The 26,547-nt window shown below is 44.1% G+C and overlaps 2 protein-coding genes across 4 annotated transcripts; both read right to left on the bottom strand.

The window, feature by feature from the left end:
- Positions 1-2,985: 2,985 nt before the first annotated feature.
- Positions 2,986-7,321, bottom strand: LOC112560645 (collagen alpha-1(XVI) chain-like). Its single transcript, XM_025232605.1, has 9 exons — positions 6,921-7,321; positions 6,329-6,467; positions 5,761-5,796; positions 5,308-5,447; positions 4,907-5,166; positions 4,228-4,488; positions 3,854-3,997; positions 3,487-3,647; positions 2,986-3,302 (listed from the first exon to the last, which is right to left on the bottom strand). Coding segments are annotated over exons 1-6 (852 nt in total). The 5' UTR covers positions 7,197-7,321; the 3' UTR covers positions 2,986-3,302; positions 3,487-3,647; positions 3,854-3,997; positions 4,228-4,487.
- Positions 7,322-9,751: 2,430 nt separating this feature from the next.
- On the bottom strand, positions 9,752-26,321 carry LOC112559380 (paramyosin-like). Of its 3 annotated transcripts, none has more exons than XM_025230582.1 (17): positions 25,975-26,321; positions 19,069-19,134; positions 17,856-17,912; positions 17,577-17,663; positions 17,069-17,235; positions 16,840-16,918; positions 16,378-16,623; positions 16,053-16,249; positions 15,718-15,850; positions 15,215-15,431; positions 14,819-15,059; positions 13,745-13,940; positions 13,369-13,497; positions 12,756-13,127; positions 12,363-12,563; positions 11,987-12,151; positions 9,752-10,712 (listed from the first exon to the last, which is right to left on the bottom strand). In XM_025230582.1, exons 1-16 carry the CDS (start codon positions 26,080-26,082, stop codon positions 11,993-11,995), a joined length of 2,655 nt encoding a protein of 884 aa, XP_025086367.1. In that variant the 5' UTR covers positions 26,083-26,321; the 3' UTR covers positions 9,752-10,712; positions 11,987-11,992. The 3 variants fall into 3 exon arrangements, with proteins under 3 accessions (XP_025086367.1, XP_025086366.1, XP_025086368.1); XM_025230581.1 differs by having other exon boundaries at positions 9,752-11,243; positions 25,975-26,320; XM_025230583.1 differs by lacking the exon at positions 19,069-19,134 and having other exon boundaries at positions 9,752-11,243; positions 25,975-26,320.
- Between the last annotated feature and the right edge of the window lie 226 nt (positions 26,322-26,547).

Raw genomic sequence — 26,547 nt, forward strand, 5'->3', positions numbered from 1 at the left:
GTTAGGTGGGTTAGAAAAGCAAACAAACCAAAAATACTACGAGTCTTTTATTTAAATATTCTGATCTTTTGTCTTGCTTTTAAATCACGTGTGCAAATGTTTCATTCAGGGTTTTTGACAAGACCTACAAAGTAGAAAAGTGGATACTTTCAGATGAAATAAATAGAAATAATTGTAAATCTTCATTTCTATTTTCAGCATATTAACTGATGCTGACATTAAATTTAAAAAAAAAATTCTAATTTTGGTAACCCACGACATCTCACATCAAAGACAAACAGAAATCACAATCAGATTTTGTCCATGAAATCTCCCATCAGACATCGCCACTAAAGTAAACTTAACCCACGAAACCTCGTTTCACACATATTTACATAAAGGAAAGGGTGAGAAAAGGTCACACAGGTCAAGGTTAAACTGTTTAACATGTTATCGTGTTATATTAAATGCGTTTAATTTTAGAAGTCTATGGATTCATTAAAAATGTACTGCTGTCACTCTGCTTTGAAATCTTATTCTTTCGGCATCCTTAAGATATTCCGTCAACAATGTAAGATGTTGTCGACATGCAACATCAACAAGGAGGATTTGACAAATATTCTGTCCATGTCTGGTAGATATCGCAACACGTTTCTTACCGAAAAGAGCATCACAGCAGACCAGCTACTTTTAAACTGCTGATGAGGATGTCAATACAAAATATTCTGTTATAAACCTATGTTTATAGACTTTACAAAGAAAAGAAATACATATTTATACTAAACATATTTATATCACTTAATGAGATATGATGCGTGCTATATATTTTTTATGGAAGATGTTGTACACCAATTTTTTAATGGGCTCAAAGGCATATCAAACAAACATTTCGTGTATATATATATAAAACACACTCAGACTCTCTCACACACGCGTAAATGTCTTTTTCTCTCACACACATACACCCATGTACGTACCCATAATATTTCACCATATTGAAGGTTTGTTAAACTGGAAAGAATAACTCACCTCAAAAAGCCGCCGTTTACCCGCAAAAGAACCTCCCTGACAGCTGGAGATTTGTTTTAATACATGTCGGCGATTGATCCTCACCCAATCCTCCAGTCAGCGGGCGTCAGCATGGTAACACCTTGCAGCGCCGCCTAACAAGCATTATGAGAGCTCCATTAATTAACAACCTCAATCCTATAATTTACTTTGCTGAGAGGCTCGACAATCTTGCGGGCGAATAACTCAGGCTTTGCTTCAGAAGAAAAAAAAAACATACACCTGTTAGGACACGACTCCGCTGACTCCTGACTGTCGGTCAAGAGGTCGCTTTAGAAACATTGGTATCACGTCACATTATATTCCGTCACGTCACGGCTACTCACTTCGTTACAAGACACGTCACTGTGTCATGGCGGGTTACTTTATGTTAACCTTTTCATGTCCTTCTGTGTGATTTCACTTCAATCGTCCTTTTCTCGTCTGTCATCGAACAGCTCATCAGCCTGTTGACATACATTTGTCTGACCTCGTGTGGTACGAGAGTTTGATAATTGTTTGAAACCTTCAGCGGTCGCACAAAGATTATCAGTTCGTTTTGCTTCATAAGGACATAGAGATAACTGGTATCAAGCAAGCGATATCAGATCCGTGCAGCCTTATTGCTACTCGGCCTGCACCTCTACTTGGTGGAAGTCAGCGCACCTGTAGGTCCTTCAGTGCATTACTTACTTGAAGGTAGTGACTAGGTTAGTGTGGTATAGTGAGTTCGCTTCTGTTAACAAAGAGAGCTTTCCTATTGTTCTGTATGTCCAAAATGGCTGGACCATCGTTCTCGAGGATTTCAGTCGCCAGAGAAACAATTTCAACTCATCTTGGGACAAAACAGTCTTCTCCTTCTTTGCCACAGCTTTCGTCATTTGGACGCCGTGAAAGAAAATAATAACAGCTGTCGTCCAGGTATAAATACCAGGAAGAATAATACTGTTAAACGTCAGAGGAATATAGAGATTAATTTAAAAAAAAAACATAATCAAGAATAAAAGAGTGCAAGAAAACAAGGGACAGTAAGGTCAACTGCAGGTAACGGCATGACAGCAGATGGTCACGGGATTAAGATGGCGCTAGAGTGCTACATGTGTCGGACAGGGCGTCCCTTCACAATGTCATTCGATATAATCTGGTATTTAGTGTAACAATGGTTCATATTTACCAGAAAAAAAAATTCGTACTGACACACACTATATTGAGATGTAGGGAGGGGAGACAACCGCCGAGGACAGAAGCAGCGCCCTACAGGGACGCTTCAAGTCATTGAAGTCGTGTATCTGTTTAACTGCCTGCTTGTTTTTGTTTGACAGACTGGACGCACACGAGTACATGACAAGACAGACGGTCTATGGATGACTTCTGAGAATTATGCAAGCATTGACAATAACACGTTGTTGGATTTTATGAGACTGATGTACAATCACACATTCATCCTGAGTACATGTGACCTTTACCCCAAGTGGAATGTAGACTACCTCCGGTGTCATGTCACCTGCTGATGCGCGTTCTTCTCGCCAACCCTAACGTACTTGGGTGGACTGATGAGCGATGACAGAAGGAGGCTTCCATGTAAGTTGAAGTTTATTCTTGGCCATCATGTCTTTGGCTCAATAGTAAGGCTTGAAGAGTGTTAAGAGCAGAGTAAGACTCAGTGAGACTGGATCAGGACTGAATGAATGAAGTGGATTTGTGTACAATGTGTACTTTCAAAATATGTAGAAAACGTGTACAAAATGTGTTTATATACATTTAATAATAGGCAGAATAGTTATAGGGAATAATCTTCTAACAAAATACGATGGAAAATTAGTCCCATTGACCTCTAGGAGTGAACTTAATCAAGAATCTCAGGGACATCACTCCTCAGAAGACAAAAAAAAAAAAAAGCTAGAGAAAACGGGATGCTGCTTTCCACTCCATTGCCATTCTTGCAATTGATCCCAAAGGTTTCTTCCCAATCTATCGAATTTATTTGTAGATCACGTGAACAAGAAAGCAAGAGTAGAGGTTCTACTGGATGGAGACACGTCCTCTGTAAACCGGAAACGGGTATTCTCACTGGTTGTCAGGTAAAGGTCAAGGACACGCCGACTCCAAGACAACGATATCGTCAATGGCCAGGTCACTGGTGTAGGAATCATTACGAACTCCTTCGATGATGAGGGAGAACGGAGTGGTTTGGGCTGGAATGTTAACCTTTGCTTGCCACTGTCCTCGCTTACCTTCGCGGTCTTAAAGATGGGAGGCCCTGACCGGCCATTTTTCTGCAACACGTGCAGAGTGATTTGGCATAGCAAGGGTGGCATACACCGTCCCTCCGTCATTAAATAAGAAACATGTAATTCTCTATCTCTATGTGTGTGTGTGTGAATATTCTTGTGTGTGTGCTAGCGTGCGTGTTTGTCTATGCAAGGAAAGTGCAGTCCAAAAAGCTGAAAATAAGAGTACCTCAATTTGAACATTGATGTTTCCAATGGATGTTCCGAATGTGTGGTACCAGAAGTTGAGGCAGTAGTCCTGTCCCGGTGACAACGTGTCCGACTCCAATTGGGCAAAGTCCCCATTGAGCCGAGGCGCCGAAGTTTCGATGTACGCATAATATCCCGTTGCTGAAATGCATCATCATCATCATCATCATCATCATCATCATCATCATCATCATGAATAATATCGACAGCAAAAAGCAACAACGCCATCTGCAAAAAACCCAAAAACAAAAGCAAAGCAACATTTTCAAGAGTAGATGGCCACTCTCATTACCATGCCCCACCCCCTTGTTGTCTCTGTCACTCACAAGAGTAACCCTGTCACTCACGGTCTCCTCGTGTGTGGTCAGCTGTGGGCCCAGTGCCTGGAGACGATGTGGGTCCTGCTTGCCTCGTCCAGTCAAACTTGTCGGTCCGAACGTTTGTCCACAAGCAAAAGCCGTACTGGAAGTCACAGTCTCTTCGGGAGGCCTCTGGAACATGTCAATTGACCGAGCAAGAGCAAATTAATTAATCCAGTTCCCCCTTTTCCCCCGTGTCCTAAGGGGTTAGGTTAACGCTCTTCATGAATATGAACTGGTCGTTAAAATTAACAGAGTTAGCTGCACAGGTTAGAATGGGTTGAAACTTATCTGGTGATAGAAGAATAGGGATCTACGGTTCTTTATTCTGGTTCTTATTATCAAATACAAAATGGCTTTACCCCTGACTTTGATGGACACGTCCTTCGTCACCACCCCAACCGACGTGTTTGCCACACACTGATACACCCCAACGTTGTCTGCAGAGACAGAAGTAAAGATGATGTTGTTTCCGGAAACCAAAACACCGGCAGGTAACTGTCCATTCGACTTTCGCCAACTGACGCTAGTTGACAAGTCGCTGACCTCGCAGTGAAGGGTCAAGGACTGGTATGGAACGACGGTCATCGTGTCCGAGAAATTTCCAAATATGCTGACGAGATCTGAGAGGAAAATTGAGACCAAGATACACACGAACCTGTGATGCTGTTGGACAAAGGTGAGAACCTTCAATGACAGGAAACTAAATGCTTGGGGTCAGAGATCACAGTTCTTATCGTAACCTAGAAAATCTTCAAGTTTGTTACAAAGAAATTCACAAACAAATCATGGCTAACAGTAAATTTTAATAAGAGAATATAACAATATCACTTACTCCATTGCATGAAAATATTTTGCTGATAATGAAAGGAAAGATGACTAGAATATTTAGTATGCAGATTAACATTTTTCTGTCAGTAGTAGAATTAATCAAAAGATAATTTTTAAATGTATCCTTTTATCAAAGAAATCATTTTGCATCCTGAAAAGAGGATAAGAGTAAAAGGGAAGTCTATGAGTCAATCTTTTTTGAGTGCTCACCACCACAGTGACAGTCGTGCTCCAGTATGCTTCCTTTTTGGCCAGGAACTGCCCCTCTCTCCAGGACCCCCTTGTGGTCCGGCAGCACCTTGAGTTCCCTTAGGTCCTTGAGCGCCTGATAGTCCAGGCAGACCCTGAGGTCCAGTGGGACCTCGATCTCCTTTCGCTCCTCTCTGTCCTTGACCACCATCCAGACCTACATGTCCTGGATCACCTTTGTCCCCTTTGTCACCAATCACGCCCTTTGAACCCTGTAGACCCTGCGCCAACAACAGGAAAGTAAACATTTTATAGATATCGTGATCGCAAGCTGTTTCTTACAAAATAAGACCCCTAAATTTGTACAATTCTGCAAAACATCAATCTGAAGTTGGACATTTTATTTTCGATCATCGTGCTACCTGTTGTCCGAGAACACCTTTAGGTCCCCGTGGCCCTGGCTGGCCGGGAATGCCAGGTTCTCCTTGAGGTCCTTGAAGACCGGCGTCACCTGCCGGACCTCTCACACCAGTGTCTCCCTTTATTCCAATTCCAGGGTCTCCTAACATAGATAAATGGACGGACCCTAGATCAGCAGACATTCATTTAAGTGCATGGCGACAGAGATAGAGGGACAGAAAGAGAAAGATTGACAGACAGGAATATAAACAAACTGGAACTTTATGATTTTTCTGAGATACAAGAACTTCAAGCCATTTATATTTGTTGTTTTTTGTTTTTGGTTAAGCACATTGAACTCAAGGCCTATGTGAGATACGCCACCTGTAAGTGTTTTTAATTATTATCTTGTATTATTTATATCGCAGATACAAAAACTGCTAAAAGTTTAAAGCAATAGCTTAACAGTGTTTTACCATCTGCTCCTTTCTGGCCTTGTTCGCCTTTGGGACCTGTAGAGAAGTGGAGACAATAAAGATGACTGTACTGATCTTTTATCTGTCGGTTGATATTCAGTTTAGGTGTAATAACAGACATGCTGCTCTCCCTTTAAAGTAAAACTGTTGTAACTGCTTTTATAAATATCCACAACCACAAGTTATTTATGCAACAATATCTGATATCTTTACAGTAATGAAAGATAAAGATATTACACATAATGAAGAATAACGAAAGATAAAAATCAATGAAAAGTAACGAGAGATAAAGATGATGAAAAGTAATGAAAGTAATGAATGATAACGATATTGCAACTACTGCAAGGCAATGTAAGTCATAGAAGATAAGCTATCAGATTTGTGTGTAAACAATGTCAGTTCCTGAAGAAATGTGTGAATGTTTTCAGTAATCTTTAACAAAATTACAGGTAATTATAAGCAAAGGGTGAAAATGAAGCAGAAGGGTAACTCAACAATAAAAATATTTGTAAACCAGGAGCTGTGAGTGTCTATATATATATATCAGAAAAAATTATAAAGTCTTTACCTTTTTGACACAGATCAGTTCTTCTCTGACACAAGTCTATGAGAACATGCTTCTGAACTTCCAACAGCTCCGCGAATAATCCAGACAACTCTTGGCGCTTCCTTCGCTGTAGTGGTGGTGGTGGTGGTTGTCGGTGTTGCTAAGTAAGGTATATTATATACATTATCAAATTATATTTTTGGTTAAAGTTTGACAAGTACCCGGTAGCCTTCAAAGTAAGAGAGACCATTCCAGTCAATCACATTACTTGTCTAGCGACTTTTGTTTAAAATATAATTCACTTCACACATTTTCTTCTTGTTTTATTCAGAAGTGATTTATTTTTCTAAATGGATCGCGTCTATGTTTGTTTCGACGAGAACGACAGCAACAACAGTCGTCATCATCATGATAATGATAGTTATGTTTCATCATTCAGGAAATGTTGAGCTGTTGACTTGAAAACAAAAACAGCATCTGAAGCTTTTGAAATAAAATGAAAATAATTATAATCATTTAATTGTAGACAAACTAACGATGTACGTGAACTGGAAGTGAACACAGACCACCGTGGTGGCCATCGCCAAACATTTGTTTTGACCCGATGGCTGACCTCGTTCTGGTGAGGTGGTCCACCGTCCCAGTTGTCATGGGAGTTCTGGCAGGCGCGGTCCAGCTCGCGGGACACGCGGGTCTCCGTGTCGATGTGAGTGGTCAACTCGTCCAGCGCGTGCTGCTGCCACGTCACCACTGAGATCAGCGCCGCCGCCTCCAGAAGCAGGAAGGCAGACAACCAGAAGACATTGCTCCAACTGCTGGAGTTCGTTTCTGCAAACTTTCTTGTCTTCGGCTTTTTCTTCTCCTCCATTTTGTTCGCGGGAGATGACATCTGCTCGGTCCTGCTGTTCTCGTCCGCTTTGCTTATCGTCTGAACCCTAAGGGTGGGTCATTATCTGCCAACGGCAGTAGGACAGTCGACTGTCTGGGTTTGATAGGGTTCTACAGTAGTAGAGGTCTCCTGTGTCGCTAATATATACAGATGGTCATGTGGTGAGCAAGTAACTTGACCGACAAGACGAGAAACTGAACTGAACCGCCGACTTCTAATGCGTTCGTTGATAATTTAGGAAAAAACTGAGATTTTTGTTTTTCTCAATGGAACTGTTTAATATAAGAATGTTTCGAAGAGGGAAAGTAGTTTAACGTGTTTTAAAATCCATCCTAATGCTTGAGATAAGATTATTTTAGACTTCACGGTATTATTTTTGTGCAGCTAACTTGACCAGAGGTTTGGGTCAGCTCTGGATATTTCGTACATATATACGTAGTATGGTTAGAGATTTGTGTTATTATTATTTTGTTTTGTGTGTCATTTTGTATAGATATCTGGCTGAACATTTACTTTTTGCTCTGATTGCCGTTTTGTGTACTTAATGACAGATTTTGCAGGGTGGGTGGGTATCATGTTGTGTAACTTACCTGTCCAGAACTTTTTGTGTTGTTTGATCTTATCAAAATATCGTATCAAAGCTGTCTGAACAGAACTTTTTCTGTTTATTGTTGTATCGTTTTGCAGAGCTAAAACATGAATAGAACTTATTTCATTTTATCTGAATGCTGTTGTGCACTGTCTAGAGCTGGAGTTAATGACGAAGGGGTTGGTGGTACAGACTTACCTCCCCTGAATATATTCACTCGAACCAACGCACGGGATCTGAATGCAGACACTCTAGGAGATGCTAACATTTAGAAATCAGCTAAATTATTAACAGAAATTATTATCAGGTTAGCTGACTTAGCCATCCAGTTAGCGCGACTGCTTCTGCTTTTTTAACAAGATAAATATGCTCAAGGGAGGTAAGTGTCGTCTGTGTATTTTTACTAGTGATCAATCTGATCCCGTGCTCAATTAATGTTCAAGATTCGACAATTTAAAAAAAAAACGAGACAGAACAGGAAGAGCAATGTGTGTTTATATGTGCTTATGTGTATGTAGACGTGTGTAGAGTAGATGCCTCTTATGACACACAAGACAAGATCGTCAGTACGAATAGGTCAAGCAGCCTCCTTACTCCTCCCGAAGACATTAATTTTTCTAGCTTTGGCAGCAATCCGTTCGGCAGTCGGCAATTGCTTCCTGATTCCTTATGTCACCAGTATTCAGGGGTTAACTTAAATATTCACTGTGTGATCTGAACACTCAGCTTGCTACTTGAGACCGGCGACTTAATATTTATTCAACACCTCTCATTTAAACAAACAAACGAATACTTCTAGAATGTAAGCCGTCAAATTTGGGAAACCAGCCCCAGGGTTAATTGCTGGCATGTGCATTGAGACTGAACTTCGCAAGGTGGGAACAAACAAACATGGAACCATTGCCGACTGCAGAAAGGATTGCTGCCAAAGCTAGAAAAATTAATTTCTTCACGAATTCAGATGTCTTGAACGTAATCAGGACGTGACCAAGTTAAACTCATGTTTAGACACAGGTAGCAGTCAAGGTTTACAAAGCCTAACATGTATGAATCCGTATGATCCCTTGAATCTTCCCTCTCCCAGGAGAGTAATAGTAAGGGGGGTTGCTTGACCTATCCGTACTAACGATCTTGTCGTGGGTGTAATGAGAGACATGTACTCTTCCTTAAAGTAAAATTGTTGTGATTGTTCAAGTAGAGTGCAGAAAGAGGTCAATCTTAAAGAGGTCACGTTTGTTTACACAAACCTCTAATTAACATAAGTTGCCAGTCCTGCTATTCATGGCATCAGAGTTGTTTACTTCTGTCTGTGTATGGTGATGTGTGTCGGCGTCTCTCCAAAATGGGACAGGTGGGGTGTGGTTAGAGAAATTCACTCAGCCTCGAAGGAACTAGATTTTGTATTGAGCATTTCTCAGTCATAAACAAAAGTTGCACTCGTCACACCTTTAACTTTCACAGTATGTCGGCATACACTGACTGACTGCAACAGGCCATTGTGCATTGATCACGTGATCTGCTATTTGTGGATTATTTGTTATCTCGCGTCGTAAAAAACGCGAACTATATACGTGCTTATCTCGTATCAGTTTGCCGTACAGATGTTGCCAGTGATCCGGGGTTTGTGACACAAGCTTCCCAAAGGTCAGGTCACCCATTGTACCCTCGACGACAAAGAGGACCAACAACAACAACAATCGACCTGCCAACCGGCCGGTCACACCTCAGTGATTGCAGATGGCACGTGGGATTCTGTATGTGTGTTTGTATGCGTGCATGTAGGTTGTGACTATCACAAATATTATTTTTGGTTTAGGTTACTTTGTAGTCTCTCTCTGATTTCAGGAGATAGTTACTGCGAAGTTGTTAACTTTGAATCTGAACTTGTCGAGCTCACACACAAACTCAAGCACCACCCACGAGGCAAACATCGTCATCCGCACTTAAAGACACACCAATGAGCCACTTTAAAGCCGCAGTGAATTTATTCAAATAATGCCAGGAATACATCACATGTCCACTCGTCTTTATCGTTTCCTTCTGAACCACAAATGACGGTAGATGTTCTCGTACAGATCTTTTTTTCAAAGCAGCATTTGACAGAAGAAAGTATGACAAGAAGAAGATGAGATGCTCCTTCTCAGTGCCCATGGCAATTGTGTACCTCCCAATTTTTTTTTCTCTGCCTGCTGAGAACACGCAAGTATTTGTAGAAAACCCACAATGCTTCAACAAATATGGCGTCATGCGTGGCTAACATGTCGAGACGTACAATCACCATTGGAGCGTTTCACATGCATGCGTACAACACATAAAACAGTCCAGAAAATGTACCTTCCGTTGCTGTCTTCCCCTACATACAAGTTCAGTGTTGTTCGGTCATTCGAACGCAGCAAAGGTTGCCATGGTTGCGGCAAGGACCGCTACACAGCGTGGAGGTATGAGTAAAATAGTTTTGCTGTATCCCTGTTGCTTTCTAACCTCTGGCATCATGGCCTGTTACCTCGCGTATCACAAGTGCATGTCGTACAGACATAATGCATATGGACAATGAAAAGAAAAATCCCAGAAACAACAAATATTGCACTTTCAAAAAGTAAGAATAAATTACTTTAATATGTCAAAATTCAGGCTGAAAAATGATGAAGAATATTATAGTTCTTAGGAAGAAGATGGCAGAAAATTAGAAATAAACCTTTTGGAGTATAATACAATGATGATCTCGAATTAATAAAAACAACCATAATTTCACGAACGCCTGGCTCTCTTTGCAGTTGTAAATTCCTACAAAGCTCTTTTCTTGACGGCTGTCTGGAGTCTGACTTAGTGTGACAAAAAGTTATGGTGGCAGTGACTAGCCCTCGTGATGTCATATTAACGGGAAGAGGCAGATAAGACCGGCGTTTGTAGCTCCTTTTCGGGTGGATCTGTAAAAAAGATGGACAGTGTCAGACAAAAAAAATGTCGTGCCTCAATTGTTTCCAATCTTACTGCCTCTTCTGGCATGATAAGTGTTGTGTGCCGGACGAAGGAATTGCCCCTGACTCCTTCGTAAACAACAAAATCGTCCAGACCGATCTGACTAAAGACTGCTATCGTCACGTGACTCTTATAAAGAGTATGGACATCCTTTTGTCAAAAATCAAAAAGGTATAAAAAAATGTTAGCTGAGTCTTCTCGTCCTTGAACGTGTGTGTGTGGTCTTGACTGTGTTGTACTGCTCTCATTCTTGAACAGAAACAAAAAAACATGGATCGGTCCACTAGCAGTTCTATTGCAGAGATCACAACTGACAGTCGATGCATCACAAATAAGTTTTGAAATAAAGCAGGACTGAAGGCGACGCCGCAGAAATCAAAATGAAAACAAGTAAACGCTTCATACAGTTTTTTTGCAGAGAGGGGTGCGATTGTACAAACTCTGTACAAGAATATGATCTACTTGGAACTGCAGGCAGTCTGCAAGAAAAAACAAGTGAACGGTATCAACAGAATGCATGCCAACTAAACCCCTCTAACCAAAAAGAAAAATCAGTGAAATAAAAAAAGACGTGAAATACAGAAGAGAAATTCAAAATAAACGATATTCAGTGCATACACATTTCATTTTGAAACAAAAAGAAAACAAAAATAATTACAACAAAAACAAGTTCTACATTTAAGCATGGGGTAGGCAAGCAATAGTTCGGAATGAAAAGAAGTGTTAACAGATTTTTGATACAATAGCAAACAGAAGGTTAGGCTGGTGTAGAACCGACTAGAAAGTCTGAGTTTATGGAAAGACAGAAAGAGAGTATATCAATATGGGTAGAGAGTTAAGAATGTCCAAGGAATGACTAACTACATTTCTTCAGCATTGACAGTTGGAATTGCTATTGGTACCAATGAAATTTATTCTCAAACGCGATTTAGCATAAACACAGATAATTAACAATTTTTAAACCAATGATATAATGCTCTTTCCCATCTGTTAGGTTCAAAAAGTAAGAGATCAATATTTTTTTCCTATTTTAAAAATTCTAAAAAAATCTTTTTCTCCCTTTTTCCCATTATTAGAAAAAAATTTATGTAACGGTTATACTTCAGTCGTTAAATAATTTGTGTGTGTGGAGTTGGACATCTCGTCATGGAAATTAACTGTGTGTGCTCTATAACGCATCCATAGTCCATGCCCTGTCCTGGGACACAAAAGCCATCTTTACCTGAAATTATTGTCGGATGACCTTTATTTCGCGGGTGACGGACATGGAGCGTGCCCGGCGGACGACCTGCAAGTTCTTCTCAGCACTGTCGGCACGTGACTCGGCCTCCTCGATCAGCGTCTGAGCCTTGCGGTACTTGTTCATCGTCAGGTTCGCCACGTCCTCCTGCAACGGAGGTCAAGCCAGAGGTCAGACCAGAGGTCAGGTCAGAAGTCAGTAAGTTCTGTCGAACGCCTTGTTGATATCATTTCCATGAGATGTGAACATTAACTAAATTCTAAATGCAACTAGAGATGTGACCGTCGAGATGCTATTTCTTGAAAGCGACATCACTAGATGGTCTCCAAGGTTTTAGGGAGGAAGAAAGGCCACTCACAGCCTCCTCCAGCTGGCGTTTGTAGGTCTTGATTCGCAGCTGCAGCTGGTCGTTGAAGGCAGCCAGCTCGGCCAGTTGACGCCTCTCCTCCTCGGTGGCAGCCTGGAACTCTTTGTACAGACGCTCCGCCTTGCGCTGATTGGCTACAGCCTCGCGCACGCGACGTGCCTCGTTCTCGAGCTCAGCCTCGAGGTCTCGAACCTGATGACCCAAAGAATCAAATCTGTCATGTCTAGTCGCATTTATAACTTCTATAGTCATTGCAACGATTATTGACATCCACCCTCTCCCTTCAAAACATTTGTGTTGTTTTCCTTTCTCGACCTGTATGACCCCTAACCTCTCTCTCTACTCTTCTTTTCTATTGTGACGTCAGAAGAGTATTTGACTTACGCGTCCCTGGAGCTTGGCAACAAGGCGCTTGCCCTCCTTGACGGCGAAAGCTTCGGCCTCCTCCAGTCGGATGGTGATCTCGCGGATTTCGATCTCCAGCTGTTTGCGCAGGCTCTCGGCGTTCTTGTAGTTCTCCTGCTCCTGTCGCAGCTCGTCGGCCAGGCGGCCATTTTCTGACGACAGGCGTTCGGCACGCTCCTCGGCGGCGCGCTGGTTGTTGATGGCGTCATCCAGGTCGGACTGCATGGCCGCCACGTCGCCCTCCAGTCGGCGTTTGTCGTTGGTGAGGGATGTGACTATCAGGGTCAGCTCGCTCACGCGGGCGTTGGCGTCAGCCAGCTCGTTCTCGGCGTTCTTGCGGCCACGCTCCGCCTGAGAGAGTGAGAGGGAACATGGGAGACAATCGTGAGTGATATTTCTACAGACACAATGCAATAAGGAGGATCTGAAAGCTTGGACAGGAACATCCAGATCACAAAGAAAATGAAACCTGCACGTTTTAGGTTAGAAAAGCATTCGGCAAGGAGGAGACAAAGAAATTAGGAAGTTGTGAAACTCGAGAGTTATCGTCTGCATCTTTTGCTAGAGTAGTGCTCCCTGGACGATTACACACAGCCTCGAGGAGAGAGCGGGCATCCTCCAGCTCCTGTCCCAGTGCCACTCGCTTGCGCTCCGACACGGACAGCTGGTTGCGGAGGTCGTCAGCTGCACGGCGCTCGTCATCCAGCAGGGACTCCAGCTCCTGCACGTGACACAGCACAGCAGACATCAACGACGTGCAACCCGATGTCGTCATTATCCACCTCCTCCACATTTTTAACCTCATCGTCTTCATATCTACTCTATAATTTTGGGTGAACTGTTTATCATTTTCTGATCTTATGTAAAGTTCCTGAGATTGAGCTCTAGAGATATACACTGTAAAGAAAATAAAGTTCGCAATAAACTAGAATGTTTATCCCCATACAACAGCACGTCACGTGACTGACCTTGACACGGGCCTGCAGGGACTTGATCTGCTTGAGGTACTCGGCATTGGCGCGGTTGGCATTGTCCAGGGCGCCCTCCAGCTCCCGGATGTCGGTCTCGTACTTCTTCTTGAGGCGCGAGATCTCAGACTTGTAGCGGGTCTCGACCTCCACCAGGGTGCGCTGCAACTCCTCGATCACCCGTGCGCTGCTTCGTCTGCAAACAGAACCACAGGAGCGGTCAGACAATCAACATGTCTACGCATCTTCACATCAGATGCCTGAGCTCTTCAGAGCCTACGGCGTGGAGTTTTAAAATGTTTAAAATATCGATGTAGATGTAGATGTCGATGTAGGTCCTCTGTAAAGAAATTTGACGTCCTTGTTTTAAGCCAAACGTATTTCTTCAGAAATATATTTTTAATCTACACACCTGTCTTCTGATGTGTGCAGTACATTTCTGCTGCTGGCGTACATGGCGCCAGTGAACCCCACCACGTACAGAAATAAGTACAAAGGGAGGTAAGCAGCGTCTTCAGCGCAGGATGTGAATGAAAGAGAGCTCGGGGGCCGAGACAAACACTTGTAAGGGCGGGGAAATGTTAAAGGGTAAAGATAGATGTAGACCCAGCCAAGTCTTTAGTTCCGGGTAGAAGAGATAATAAAGTGCCAGAAAATATCTTGATGCCGAGTGTCCTCCCTTTGTCCTTCAGTTTTTATATTGCCTGTGGTTGTGGCGCTGTGTGTGAGTGTGAGCTGTCTGTGAGGTGTGCGAGAGTTGTCTGTAACAGTGATGGGCATTGTGAGATTTGTGGTGGTGAGTGTGAGTGCGAGCTATCAGCGAGGTTAAGTGCGTTGGTGAATCTGAGCCTAGCTCAAAGTAGCAGGACATGGACGGGTGTCTGAGGTACCCTCGCGTGGTCTTTACGACAATCTCGCCTTCGCCTTATCCTTTCTGTTTCAAAAAAAAAGTGTGCGTGTCTCCGCAACAGGTATCACTGTCTTTTATGCCTAGCCTCTTCCAAGATCTACCCCTGACCACTAATCACATCTTCACATACACACGCACGCACGTGTGGAGGCATGCCCACACACCTGATGTTCTCGATCTCCTCGTCCTTCTCCCGGAGTCGGGCCTCCATGTCCTGACGCAGCTGGTTGAGGGCGGCCTGGGCGTTGGCCAGCTTGGCCTCGGCATCGCGCAGAGCATCCTCGGTGTCCTTGAGGGCGGCGGCAAGGTTGTCACGCTCCGCCTCCAGTTGCGCGCGCAGAAGTCGCAGATCCGCCAACTCGCGGTTGGCGTCCTTCAGAGCCTGGTTCGCCTCGCGCAGTTGGTCTGTTGTCCGACAAAACGATGACAAACATTTGAACTTGGCCACCAAACAAACAACAACAACAACAACAACAACAAAATCGTTAGCATGCCCGAGAGATTGTTCACCTCCACGAAAAATCTCGCATCAATATCTACCCGAGAGATGGATGACCTACCCGAAAGGGTTTTGTTCTCGCGCTGCAGGTTGTCGTTACGCTCGGTGAGTTCGGCGTTGGCCACCCGCAGGCGCTGCACCTCCTGCTCCAGGTTGGCTTTCTCGTTGCGCAGCAGGGCGTTCTCGGTTTGCACCTCCTCCACGCGGCGCTGGAGTCCAGCATTCTCGTTCTCCAGCTGCCTGTTGCGTTTGGTGAGGTCCTGCACGATGATCTGTGTCTGTTGGCGAGAAAAAAACAAGACCATTTAACGGAAAACCACAGGTTAATTCCCGCTTCCCACGAGGGAACTTTTTTCTCGAGACAGCCGCTTCAGAGAAAAATGATTGAATGGCTGAGTGCACTGAGAAGATCCTCGCGATCCTTTGTATTAATTAAGCAGGTGAAATGAAAGAACTATTGAATACAATATTGTTGACTTCGTACATTTGCACCTTTCAAGAAAGTGAGTGCATGTGCACCTTACAAAAATATGTAAGTTTGTGTGTGTGTGTAATTAAACCTACGTTCTCGAGTTCGATGGTGAGTTCCTTGATCTCATTGGCCAGCTTGCCCTTGGCCTTCTCCAGGGATGAGTTGCGCACGCGCAGCTGCTCGCAGCTGTCCTCGAGCTCAGTGATGCGGACGGTGAGGCGGCGTCTGTCACGGACAACCACACAGTTTTAAACACGAGAATTTCTATTGGTTGTTCATATTTTAAAACTAAGGCTAAGGTATTTGAAAGCTTGCTACATGTCAACAAGCCACGACTCTACATCACATATAAGCGAACCGGAAGTCTGGCTCTCAAAATACAATTAAAACCTTATTGCAGGATGACGAGGATACACGAGGGTCTTACCGTGTGTCCTCCAGCTCCTCGGTGCGAGCGGCCAGCTCCTTGTCGAAGCGGGTCTTGAGGGCGGCGTATTCAGCACTGATCTTGGAGTACTGGGTGCGAAGGTTAGCGGATGTCTCGGCCTCTTCCTCAAGGCGGGCGTTGAGGTTGTCGTAGTCGCTCTGCAGGGCAACCAGGGAAACCTGCAGGTTCTGTCTTTGCTGCAAACGACAACAAAGGACACGCTTCAGCAACACACTCTTCCCGTGTCGGCGCTGGATTTTATCTCTCCCCAAGATAATCCATTAAAAATGAACCCCCGACGGAGCCAGAAAGGAGGCCATCTTACCCTGCTCTCATCATCCAGCTGACGCCTGAGGTCGTCATTCTGGTTCTGGAGCTGACTGCGAGCCTTGGCAAGAGCGGCGTTGGTGGAGTCCAGCTCCTGCACTTGCGACTGAAGGTCAAAGTTCTCCTGCGTGAGGCGGGCCTTGAGGCTGCTCAGTTCGTTCAGCTGGCGGGAGAGGTCGTCCACCTGACCCTTGAGACGAGCCGCGCTTCCTTCAGCAGCGTCCACACGGCTCTCAAGGGATATCTGCCGCCAAAGTACACACCAACATACAAATGAGTTCTTGGGTGCAAGGGTACCCTGGGTCGATATATCTTCTTAATTTCTGAAGCAAATTAACCGCCATGTTTCAGTGGAAAATGTAAATATTTTGAACTAGCTTTAAAAAAAATAACTGTTTGACGATAAAATGTTCGGACTAGCAGAGGAAGGGAAGATAAATCATGTGGACATGGGTTTTACCTTTGCCTTGGACACAGAGTCGAGCTGTCCTGAGATGCCATCCAGCTCCACTACCAAAGTACTCTTCTCCTTCTCCACGCTGCATGGAAATAACAGAAATTTGATTGCCAGACAGTTCCAGAATCTTTCTCCACTCGAGCACCTAGCTTTTTTCTATTTTCTAGTAACAGGAAGACAATGGACGCAAATAATAAAGTATGTTAATGTGGGTATGGTCTCACCAACTCACCGATTCTTCTGTTTGGTCAGGTAGTCTATTTGGTCGGACAGGTCGTTGATGGTCTCCTGCATGCGTTTGCGGAGACTGGCTTCTGCGGCCTCAAACTGCACGGTGTTGAGTTCAATGTCTTTGCGCAGCTTCGAGATCTCATACTCGCGCTTCTTGTTGAGCTCAATCTGAACAGAACACCACATCAGCTCACTGAACGATCATCACTTTCTTTACATTCAAAATGGACAGTTTTCTTTGTGTTTTACTCCCTAGTGATGTAGCTTGTACAACATCATGCACTCCGAAAAATAAATAAAAATAATATTTTATCTATGCCTTCATGGGTTTTCCACTCTATTTATATTTTTAAACTCCGAATATGTTGTTTTTATCAACAGACCATAAAATATTCATAACGTCTGGGCTGTAAACATGTTTCTACAATTGTTTGAATATAGAGCAAGTTCAATTTGTAGACCGCAAACATCTCACGGGTATCTTTACAGTTCAGACATCTTCCACTCACCTGGGTACTGGTGGAGGTTCCCTGTTCTTCGAGGCTGTCCTGCAGCTGGTCGATTCTAAAGGTCAGCTCGGCCACTGTCTTCTCTGCCTACAACCAGAAAAACGGTCTTGACTGTCAGATGGTCTTCACGTGGGTGAGGTCCGCAATGGTTATTTGTAATCAACAAATAAAATGTGCAGCTTGTAGACTTTTTGATTTTCTTTTGTAATCCGAAAACATCTTTGGCTGGATTTTGTTTGTTTTATACTGAAATGTTGGTACGAACTGATGTCTACTCACCCTGACACGTCCGTCTCTTTCACCGTCCAGTGCGTCCTCGAGCTCCCTGATGCGTGCCTTCACAAACAAAACAATCGGCGTTAGTTTGCAATGGTCAGATAACATTCCATAACAATATTAAAGAAAAAAAAATGTTTATCATAGTTGTAATCAGAGCAGGTGGCAGTCTTCTGGGGAAAAAAACAGTAGATTTTCAGTACTATACAGCTACCTTTGGTCTCAGCGCTACACAACTACCATTGGTCTCTATGCAACTGCTTTTTGCCATTTTTAAGGTTTTTTTAAATAAAAATAATTTTAATAAAATTTCTGCGAATCTTAATTTTCTAATGCTATAATTTCCGTTCATTCGTTATATTCTTGACAAAATGGACAAGCATTGAAGACGATATATAAAATTACAAAGTTGAGAGTAAGATTTAAAAGCAGACGAATGTTGTACTTAGGATACCCTGAAATGTAACGGTAAGGTGATGTTAATAAGTGTAAGTATAAACTAGTGGGTATTGTTGTCTTCTGGGTATCGTTGAGTTCTCACTTGTGTGCATGAAAACATTCCCGGGTGGTAATGCGAAACATAAGACAGTTCTACAAACAGAACTAAAAGAGGAGAAACACTCGGGTGTGTACACGACTACAGTGAGGCTACCCGACTACAAGCAGGTGCAGGTCACAGGAGTTCCAGCAAAAGAGTGATGACTGAGCAAACTCATTTACTCACGGTTTCACTAGGTCGCAAGAGGTCAACTACTAGATATTCTTTGTTCCAGCCATTCGCAGACTACTTCAGTCCCTTGGCATGCACGTGACTATGTTGAGTGGAGCGTGACAAGAGGTTAAGACTTGTGAAGAAAGTGTTAGTAAGACATTTCTAGAGTCTACACTACACGGATGGCCAAGACACACACATTGCTTCCGAGAAGACATGAAAGGAGTAGAGAATAAAATAAAGGTGAAGGCAGGGGTCGAAAGGTTACATTGTGAAGACATAGTCTGACCGCTGGCTCAACATTGACAGTCAAGCGCAGGTGTCTCCTGAGAGGACGGGAACCTTGAAGAAAGAGGAAACCCATGGGGGAGGTTGGTGGTGGTAGTGGTGGTGGTGGAGGGAGGAAGTGAGGATGAATGGAGGGAAGACATACAGCAGACTGGAAAGTCTAAAGAACAATACTCCACTCCTGGCTTCGTCCATCTACCTTTTGTCGTACAGTACCTGCAACCGGTGCTCTTCTGTCTCCATAAGTCTTTTCTCATGCTGTACAACTCTTGATTCGTTCACCTGGATGAATTGAAGATAATTCATTATTCGCCTTTGCATGCCGAGCGCGCGGTGCGCCTGCTACCCAAGTGGCTAGCCAATCTACCCGGGAGGCACTGCACTCCACACCACACGTGACAAGGATGGGGTGGCATTCCTGTGACATCACTGGAGCCCAGTCCAGGCTCGGGGGGGTTGGTCTGGCGCAGATACCAAGGCCAGGATCGGTCTATTCAAGAAAACACAAACATCTTGGGGGTGTCTGAACCTAACCGACAATCATCATCGTCAGCTTCGCTTCTGCGACTGTAAGTCTTCTGGCAGGGAGGAAAGAAGAAGCATTAACTGGCTGACAGCTTCCAACTATAAAGCGGGGAGTAGAAAGTGTAAAAATATTCATCATCTTTGTTGACAAGGAGTTGATTGGGAACATCAGATCGAACTGGACTAAGACTCAATCAGCAAAATCTCATTTCCATTTTTTTTTCTAACAAGCTGAGATGGCAAGGTACCTCACTGAGAAGTATGATGGTTTCGGTCAAGTTTCTTGTTTTGGGAGGAGAAAGTGGGAAGGAATTGTTTACTGAACAAACCGACCGCCTGGGGAAAATACAAGACCACGTGACAATTCTTGAAAGTTCTTATGTTGGGGTAATGAACAGGTGTGTAGGTTTTGTGGCAGGTGGGACACAAAAATGGCGAATGGCTGTCAGAAGTGACCGTCCTCAGTTGGTAAACTACAGTTCAGAACTTGGTGATCTCAGGTGACAAACTACAACCGGCAGGTGGAGGGACTGTAAACATTCATGCTTACGGACAGTGTGTTTGTCAGCTCGTGAAGGGGTTTGCATGCAGTGCAGTGCTTCTAATTCAAGAAAAAAACCCACAGTCACACATTCACACCCGTTACAGGACTGGGGGGACAAACTAAACGATGAAAGCGAAACAGAATTGGATGAAAAACGTGCGCAGGTCGCTGGGAGCCAACGGTATTGAGATCAGTACCATCAGAAAACAAAAATGTGAGAGAAGTAAACAAACTTCTAACACAATGTTTGCCAGAAAGACCTGTGACCATGTGAGTATGAGTATGAGTAAGGATGGACTTGCTTCCTGTCAAACTTGGGGCTCCTGTCCGTTGCATGGTAATAGCGACTGTAATCTGATCACGTGTGGTTGAAGTGGGAAACACTGTCTCTTACTGAGCACAGACCTCTCCTTTGTAAGCAGGAGCCAGAATTTTCTATCGCGAGAGGAAAGCAAGCTGAACAGCGAGGTCTGTTATCTTTGTGTCTTGATATGTGGACGTCGGGTCTCAGACTCAGATTATCTCCCCACCGCACACCAAGAGTTATTCGTTTACATGTTCTTTTTCCAAAACGTGTGGAATCAGCAGACATTTTGTGTTTCATCTGCAACTATCCTCAGCTTTCTTCTCTTTCTCCTTGGTCTGACCGTGTGGAACAGGTTTCACATGTCTGCTGTTCGCGAACCCATAAAAGGGAAGACATGGAGCTAAAAATAGCTCTTCACTTACTCTGGCGGCCTTATCTGAACACCCTGTAGTGTTCACTGAATCACAGACAGTGTTTATTAATGTTTTGATATACACTACACGGTTTCCTTCAAGTCAAAAAAAAAAAAAAAAAAAATTCCTATGCGGGATATAAAGTCTGGAAAATAATTTGAAGAAGGCAATGACGACATTAAAACCTCGGAAGATTGGGAAGAAGACAAGGAATAGTCGCATAGTGTGGTATAGTGTGGGATAGTGTGGTATAGTGTGGGATAGTGTGTAGTGATAGTGTGTGAGGATCTCCCCACACCCACTCGACTTCCCCAAGAGCATTCTCACTTGCAGATATCGCCGTGGACTGAGAATGGAATGCGCCGAGCTCTGAACTGCTCGTAAAGCACGTGGCATGTTTATGCTGGCGCCCCCACCAGAACTGGAGATAACTCTTGTCTACGTCATATCTACCAGAAAGTCGCCTTTAATTCAGGCTCTCCACTCCCTTGCAGGCACCGGTAAGAGCGTTGCCATAGTTACTGTATGTTTCTCCAACCTCCTTTTGACATTTTGAGTTCTGGCACACTGCGGATGCTTGTTGCAGACTCTCGTTTATTCAAATTAATTTCTATCACGACAATAAAAATTTACATCACAGCCTTTCATGGCAAGGAAGGACCATCAACCTCTAAACTTGTGACAGAGTTTGAAAAAGTATATTTTTAAGGCTACTGCATTGTAACCCGACGACCTGGCGTCTTCGCGGGTTGATCTTCAACAAGTCTTCGATGTCCTGATCAGCTTTGGATGATCCTGACACTGATTCTAATTATTAATTATTTCTTTAATTAAAAATTTCGCAATGCCTGGTCGTTCAGAAAATACAAGAAATGTCAGGGCCGGGAAGGTCAGACCACAAAGACACGATGTCGCCGTTGCCTGTACGTGCACGTGCAGGATGAGGAGGGGGAGGGAAGGTCCGGGTACTACGATGGCGTACAGGGCTCGGCGCGTGCGAAGATGCCACATGTTGGGCTGGCAGCCAGGTAAAGGCCTGCAGTGGCGGGTGCTGCTGCTCTCGTGTTCAGGTATCAACCTACGCCATTGCACGCAGCCGCAGAAGGTTGGCGATGGCGGTGGGAATGCGCTACATCATCATATTCTGCACATCATTCACCTACAAGCCAGCCTCCTCCGTTTCATCGACATACATCAGCGTCTTGCAAGTCTGTGCCAACACCGCAGCCTTTTCACCTACTTCCACACCTTGTGGACGGTTTGCCTTTCATCTGTCATTGTTGAGGAATGTGCTGCAGTGCAGAGGAAAGCAAAATGTTGCTGTCGCTGCGGTTCTTGGGATAACGCACTCTCAGCACTTGTTCTGACCTTACTTCACAACCACTCACTTACTACCTCACCCCCTTACTCAGTCTTGAGCCTAAAAGAGCGAGTTATTATTATTTGGGATGGCAGCGCCTTTCTCATACCAGTTCTGAACAAACTTCTTTTAAGAAAAGTGAAACATTATATACTTAACAGGACAGTTAAATATAAAGATCTATTGCATTAATTCTGTATTTTGTTGGCTAGAGTCAGAGAACAATTTTGTAAGTAAATAAATGTTATGTAAATGTTTCACCCCTTATCCAACCTACTGTAGTCAGGTGTGGTGTAGCGCTCTGTGTGTGTGTCCAAGCTTTCAGTTCACAAGCACCGAAGTAAGTGACTTAATCATCGTGAAAGCTCTTTTTAAAAAAAATCCCAGCTTGACAAACCACGATTTATCTACAGAATCCGACTGTTTTTACGACAGGCCCTCAGGTTAGTGGAGTGAGAAGCTCTCAGGGGTCGCCAGCCCTCGACTACGCCTCGTGAAGTCAGTCTTATTCACTAGCAGCATCTTCTCCTCACCCTCAACTCTCACAATAAATAAATAAAATGATAGGGACAGACCTAGAGTCAAACAGAAGAACCTTGTGTCTAGAGCTAATCGTTGTTTTTACAAGTCAGTGGTTTACAAGCCAACAGCCAAAACGTCAGCGGCTACCCAGGGTATCAGAGAAGAAAGACTTGTGACCGCGGAGGTGTAAACAGGTTTATATAAACATCACTTCTTGTGTTTCAACAAACTTTAAGTTGTTTAATGGAATAAGTGAAGATGGCAGAAAATGATTAGAACCACAATGGCTTCTCTCCCTCAGACAGATAAATCAGAAGAACCGTTTTTCGTCAATCTCATCCCATCTTTACTCAGGTTTTAGCTCTGTAGTAGGCTGAGATGACATCGGGACAAAGTCTCGGATAAACTAGGTTTGTAGTTTGTTTCTTGTTTACTCTGGTCTAGCCACAGTTCAACAAATTCAGAAACGCATTCGACAAGATAGGATCTGATCTTGCGACCCCGCGAAACCAATTCGAAAAGTCGAGCAGAAGTGTCAACAAATTTGATTGGCGGCGGCGAAGTGTCAAGGACCATAACTGGTGGAGACAAAGTTCAGGAATATTATCGCTGGCGACATCGTGTCGATGTGTGCAGAGGGAGGCGCACGTCAGTCTCATCGCACCTCTCGACAAAACCTCTCGTGATGGAAGTCCGCACCTGGATGACTATCTCCCCTCCAGCCAGGTAAACCGAGGCTGACAGAGCCCCCTGATGGGGGGGGGGAGGATATTTTGCTGACGGATGGGGGAGGGGGAGACAAGGTAGGTAGGCGGGTGAGGAAGGTATGCAGGACAACTTTGGAGGCATTGCCAACTATTGGCAACATTTGCTGCAAAACATTCTTTTCGCTTCGACCCCCCATCCGAGCAGAACTGCAGCGTCGAGAAAAACAGTTCTATTATTAGCGCCGGGCTCCCGTCATGCAATGCCTGCGTAATCGCACGCGCATCCTCATCCTCCTCAGCACCTCGCGCACGCGCACGCCGCGCGCGTCTGGAACACGGGCTGGCCGTGTAGGAGCGATTGTCCTTATGTGGCAAAGTGGAAGGGGAGAACACAGGTAAGAAGAATAATGTAACCCCCCCCCCGTCCCGCTCAGCCCTCCTCATGTTGTGTGGGTCTGCCGAGACTGAGACTCATAAAGGCAAATCCGTACAATGGAGACTCGGCTGATCCGGTTCCGTTTGGCTGCCAAAAGAGTTACAGAAGGAATTCGAATAATTTTAATGCCAAAAGAAAATGCACAAATAAAGTTGAAAAAGGAACAGCTGATGGTGATTGCTGTCATCAGAGAATGTCGAGAGGGGGATGTACATCTGATTACACTTTTACCCGTATTTGTTCTTCAGGGTGGCTTTATATGTCTGCAGGGTGGTTTCCCGCCCTGCTCCGAATGCAGGACAGGGTTTGGTTAACGGTACTGATAAACGGTGCACGAGAGAGGGAGAAGGGTTTAGTTAGAGGTAAGTTTTGTCACAATACCATTTGTGCTTCAGTGAGAATTTCCCTTTAGGGACAAACCTAGTTTAGGGGTCTCCTCTTTCTTCTCGCACATTTGCATAAATGCTGGTTAAGGAAAGAGAAAGAATGTCTGGCATTCATACACCAGTCAGTGTGCTTGCAGTAAACAAGTCTCACCCTCTGCCACTCCCACATTGAGCGCGTTTATCCCGAAATAACTTTATTTGCATACACCAGCTTTTTATTTTAACACGAGACGAAATTCTTATGATTGAATGCTTCCTTGTACTGAAATTGGTCAAAAAAGATTTTTCTGCGATTCGAAAACCTTTTCATTTCTATAATTTGATTCAAATTTGCCTGCAACTCGCCAGTACTAGCCGGTCATTGCCGTCTCGCAGTTATTTTGAGCTGTATAAAGCTATACTGCTCCATAATGTAGCGGCTGCCGAAACTCGTACTGTGTAGGGCAATATGTACAGTCTGTACCCAGTGCAGGAAGGAGGGGAGGAAATCATTCAGACGCACGCCCTGGGAAGCAAGGCACGTGACGCAGGTGAGAAAGGCGAGTACGCATGTGCAGTTCGCCCCCTCCAAGGGCACAAGGGCCTTGTGTCTTCCCAGTCTATTTCTAGCTTCTTTCTCTCGTCTTAGCTCTTATCTTATCGACAGCTTCTGGTGTTGTGGAGTTAGGTGGATGTCGCGGTATACTTGCAACTCCAGTTGCTTCTCACTCAAAATAATTTAAAAAACTTACGAAAAAAGCCATTTGCTTCTTTCTGAAGCACACTTTTTGAAAAAACTAAGTTTTCTCCCTTTGTACTCTCAAAATATGCTCTCATCAGAGTTAATTGCAGAAGTGATCGAATTTACAACTGTCCAAGGTTCTCCTTTCACCTGTGTCTAGCTTTCTCGTTTTACTGACAGTCGGCGAGTCTTAGCAAGGTCGAGTTGCCATAATGTGATAAAGGACCAAACCTCCGATCTTTATCTTTGTCTTTAACTCTGACATCATTAACTGTAATTACTGAGTTTTATCTATTGTTTTCATAATCAGTCACAACATTTTCTGTGTGTTCACGGTATTAATAATAAGGTTAAAAGCAAATATAAAATAATTTGCAGTTTTTCACAATATTTTCTTACACTGCACATAACATACGAGACATTTCATCGGAAATATTTGTTATCAACCGGCACATTTGTGAAGCTGGTGAAACACAAGCGCCATGTTGGGAAGCTCATTATAATATTGCAAAGCTAGAGGTCAACAACAGGCATTGAGAGGTTACCGGAGGTTAGGTTTTCACTTAGTTTATAAATGCATTAAGCATGTTTCTCATGCTGACATCTGTATGCGGATTAATATATGGACAACACGCCAAAAGCATCGCACCCGGTGTACACATGTAGCCGCGCATGCTCAGTACTGAACTAGAGGGTCCCAGTCTCTGAGGAGTAAAACCCACCGCAAAGAAGCGTTGCCAGACTCGGAATTTCTTCTAGAAAGTTTGTACTCAGCACAAGAGACAGTGGACTAGTCTGTGTTCTCATTTCTAGTCTGTTATCACTGTAACCTTTCATCAGCATCTCAGTGATAACAGGTTTAGATAACAGTTCTTTATGTTATTCAGAGCAGCAGCAGTAGTAGTATTATCAGCAGCGGGGTAGTAAGGGGTCGTGAATGAAAGAAAATATTTTGATAAATCGTTTAAATCTTGATGGTACCTATGCAAATCAGATAACACCCGTAATGCATTGCGTGATACCCGGAATTCATTCTCACAGCCTTTGCGTGCGCTCTGCATGTTAGGGAGCTGCCTCAGACCCGCAGGCCAGTAGCAATGGGTTAGTTTTGCAAAATAAATAAAAAAGGTAATCAAGCATCAGGAAATATAAATGCCGGGTGGGCCGGTTAGCCGAAAGCGTGGAAAGCAGTTTGCGTTACCTCCAGCCGGTTCTGGGTGGACGGAGAGGCGCCCCGGTACACATTGTAAGTCCTGGACACCTTCCGGACCACCTCCACATCCGTGTCGTAATCCAAACGTCTGCTCATTGTGTCTGTGTGTTGATGTCGCTGGCGTCAACGGAGGAAGTCTGCAGTAGTAGTGGTCGTCGGTTGCAGCGGCGGCGCCGATGGCACTCAAACACAAGAAAAGTGGGGGAAAGTGAAAATTCAAAAGCGATGTCGAAAAGGAGCTATAACGGCTTCTCCACCTTCAGCCCGGGCACTGGCTCGATGGCGGAACTAACTGGAGGCAGACTGCAGAAGAGGACCTCCACGAAATTCCTTAAATACTCCTACTTTCTCTATATATACAAGGGAGCCGGTGCTGCACCTTTGCGCATGCGCTGTCTGACCTATCGTCTGCGCGAGACCTGGTAACCCGATCCCCCAGCAAGTTAAAGAAGGTAAAATTGAGAGAGGTGTGTCTTCAGGAAGGAAGTGTGGTTATGGATCCCTCCTCTTTCCCACTCTCCATCCACCCCACACCTACCACCCGACCTCGCAGCCCCCCGG

Source organism: Pomacea canaliculata, linkage group LG3 (genome assembly GCF_003073045.1).
Source record: "Pomacea canaliculata isolate SZHN2017 linkage group LG3, ASM307304v1, whole genome shotgun sequence".
NCBI lineage: Eukaryota > Metazoa > Mollusca > Gastropoda > Architaenioglossa > Ampullariidae > Pomacea > Pomacea canaliculata.